The sequence below is a fragment of the Perkinsus marinus genome (assembly GCF_000006405.1).
Source record: "Perkinsus marinus ATCC 50983 genomic scaffold scf_1104296944200, whole genome shotgun sequence".
NCBI lineage: Eukaryota > Perkinsozoa > Perkinsida > Perkinsidae > Perkinsus > Perkinsus marinus.
The window spans coordinates 24,706-28,309 of NW_003211511.1; the positions used below are offsets into that span (position 1 = coordinate 24,706).

The window sequence follows — 3,604 nt, forward strand, 5'->3', positions numbered from 1 at the left end:
CAAGCATGAATTCCTCATGGAGTTGTTGTCATTGATTACTTTCTTCTTCCCGAGACTTCTCATATGCGTTTATCTGTCTCTAACACGACTAACGTATCCTCGACCAAGCGAGGGAATGTCATACTCATTGCTTGGGGAGTGGCTTTGTTTTATTCGTCCTAGCAACGAAGCATATGAAAGCATCATCATCATCATCGTCAAAGCTAGTAAGCTCCAATGGTCAGCATTACATAGCAGCTCAGTTCCTCTCGAGAGCCGTTCACATGTTTTTGAGTGAGCCCAACCCTATCACCATCATGAAGGGTTATTCCAATAACTGTTTTAGCCACAGCAGTACGATATGAGACCTTGGAAGCAGTAGGGGCTAGAAGCTATGCTAACTCACAAATGTGGCAGAATATAACTCGTACGTCTACTAGTAGTCATCTACACGAACTAACACTCCATTACATTCAGGAACAGTATCATCACAAGTAGCAGGTATACTAACTGACAACGCTCCGCCCAGGATGACGTATGTAAGGCTAGCCTGATACCCACCTCCTGTCCAGAGATACCTATTAGGTTATTATGGACATTATAATAGCATTTGTGATAGCAATCCTATGGCTAGGTAGATCTAAGTGCACACTCGGACGAGTTGTATCGCTATTTGCCAGGTTCTCCCGGGTTACCACAATTCCTGTCCATGACTAACCTAGCTCTAGGGGTGGCCATGGCGTTCTCTGGTCCTATTGGCAAGAGCTTACCTCCTTTGGTAGGAGACTCCTATGGAAGCACTCTGCTACTGCTCCTCATTGTTCTTATCCCCAGGTGGTAGAGGTACCTTCAGAGTTGCCAATAGTGAACTCCTTCGAACTCACAGGCGACAAGATTGGCCGTTACCTTGCTCCGTTCGGTGTCAGCTTTTTTCTAATGTCGGTGGTCTTTTGCAGATATACGCCTCATCTGTATTCGCCTTAGATACTATGACTTCACCGTCTTAGTTCCCTTCAGCATTCTATTGTTCCTACTGGTCGCAAGTGTAAAAGCTTCCGTGCGGGTCCATGGTAGCAACAACCGTTGCTGTTTATTCACCGTCAACTCTCCATCTAATCAAATCGTTTGTGCAGGTGAACCAACGCATAAGTCTAGACGGAATAGGTTGGGCCTTTTACACCAACTCATTGAGGGCCTCAGGGCATTAAAGGATCCACTACTTGGAGTGGGAAGCCACTTCCGACCAGTCGAGACAGCTTTGCATTGCCAGATGCTTGTCTTCAATACGATGCTCACTAACGTTTTCGTTTACCCATTTCAAACCGTGGCCATACCGGTGATATTAAAACAAATGGATCCCGTGAATTGGAGGAGTCTTACGAGTCTAGTAAGGATCACGAGTTTAGCGTAACCATTCAGTGTACTGCAGGTGTCCCTTGGTGGCGTTCTCGGCCCGTTGTTATCGAACATCGCGGCCTACCACTTTCGTGACGATACTTATAGAGGTCTGCACTATCGAGTCGACAGTTGTCCTTACTATTCTCTTTAGGATTGCTATCTGGATTGCTGTTCCAGCTCGTCAGCGTTTCCTTATGCATAGGCAGCGTCTGGGTGAGACCAACTGGGGGTGCGAGTCACACCGTGTGGCGAAATGGGTGCTCCCCAGTAGACCAGTATTGAATGTCACTAGGCTGCTGAATGCACCAACCGTGAACAGGGTTCTTTCGCGATTCTGAGTCTAAGTGGAAATGTGATTCTGCCAGAATCATTCTGGGAATGTGTTCAACGAATACGAAATTGGAGTTCAGTATGCGATTCTGGAAATGATTCCAACGAGGATTCTGACTCACACTCAGTGATCACGATTCTGAAGTGAGTTGCTGAGCCGGATTGCGCCATGTGACATATATATCTGTCCCACTGTGTAACCCCAGTACCTTACCTCCATGTGGCCCTATATTCTGTCAGCATTGCTGACTCAGCAATAACTGTGGGAGCTTTGGCCTTCCTTACAGGAGAGCCCGATGGCTGTGTTGTATACAAACCGATCGTTCCTCGGTCTAGCACAGTGTGTAGAAGATGCGTTTTAGCCATCGCCAGACCGGTCATGCTGGCCCCGGGCCAGTGGCCCGGATGCTACTGCTGCCTCGGTATATGATCTACGTCTTCCAGTGCTACTTGGCAGATAGCTAGAGCTAGGCGTGTGTGGTTCTTATCTCCGTCTGTGGGTCTCCGGGCAGCAGTCTGACGAGAACTTACCGTCCTACCCAACATATTGGAAGGCCTTTCTGGACGTCTTCTCACTTGGTGGTAAGTGGAAAGTGTTGAGCTGCTCGACTCCTCGATTTGCCGAGAAGTGCGAACAGCAGCTCGGCGCGTGTGTAGAATATATGTCAACACACTCCCCTTGTGAAGGTGGCCGAGGTGAGAAGATACACCATTTACGGGCACAGGGGCTTCGGACTCTGCTACGTCATATTACCGGTGATGTATCCCTCCCCGGCAGAGACTTGAAAATGCTCTTGATAGACTGCACGGTGCAGTCTGCACGTCGATGTTGAATGGGCGTCCAGTTATTCAGTTCTGCTATGGTTCAGATGAGAACCCTATCGCGGTTATTCCTGACCAGCTGGCTTACGAGTATGATCGTGTACCTGATCCGGCCCTTGGCCACTTGAGTCCGGCATGAGTATCTTTCAATCCGGGGAATTTCCCCGGGGGAAATCAGTTTTAATCATTCGCTCTGCATTCTTCACCTTGCATTGGGGACTACTCAAGGAGGCTACGTTGAAGGCGATTGGTGGTAAATCGAAACCAACTTTGGTAGCCATCACACGCAGCTGGCCACTGGAGTGTCAGAAAATAAAAAATGAGCATCCAAATTGATGAACATCTCATTAATTGTGCTAATAGCTCGATTGGCGACGAATAGACTATTCGGAATAGTGCAGAAGGATCTCTAGTAGCTTTGATGATGATGAAATCTTGGCACAAATAGAAACATATAAGTAATTAGGATTCAATGCCCAAAAAATTAGGGACAGGTATTTGTGTCACACGGCACAATCAGCCTGAAAATCGGTTGGCTTTGATCCCTCTTACTATGTATCCAATTAGGCTAAATTTAGAGAAGTCCCATCGCAGTCGGATGAGGAGGTCGTCTTCTGATCAGGTATCATCATTCCCAGCATTCACCAGTCCCTCATCCTATGCTGTCTGTTTGTGTGTACTCTGGGTATTCGTGGTTGCCTCCAACAACCACTTCACGGTTTTCTTCAATTCAATACAGCAGAGAGTAAAATCATCATGTTGATAGTGCTCTGCACCAGTCGTCAACAACAGGTCCTACCCGCTGGTCAAAGAGGAAGATTTATTGCAAATATTTTGGCTCTTTTCACAGTAGCACTTCGTCACATGAACACAATCACTGTCTCCCTTGCTACAGATGAGCAACGCTGGGGGTCTATGGCTGTATGGTCGGGCGATATCGCCGGGACCACATCTATTTTGGAATGTTGGTTTGATGCTTATGTTGTCGATTGCTATGAGGCTGTTGATATGTAAGTCGTTGAGGTTACGAATGTCTGACATTCTTTCAGTCCGCAGATGGTGCCGTCGTTCGTGG

The 3,604-nt window shown here is 47.3% G+C and overlaps 1 protein-coding gene across 1 annotated transcript in view; it reads right to left on the minus strand.

Annotated features, from left to right (window-relative positions):
- Window positions 1-3,092: 3,092 nt before the first annotated feature.
- Window positions 3,093-3,604, minus strand: part of Pmar_PMAR002426 (multi-pass transmembrane protein, putative) — a gene marked incomplete at both ends in the record, with an annotated part of 1,911 nt that continues 1,399 nt past the window's right edge. The window contains one exon of the mRNA XM_002780675.1: window positions 3,093-3,143. Within this exon, the coding sequence (XP_002780721.1) occupies window positions 3,093-3,143 (51 nt within the window). The remainder of the gene's footprint in view (window positions 3,144-3,604) is intronic.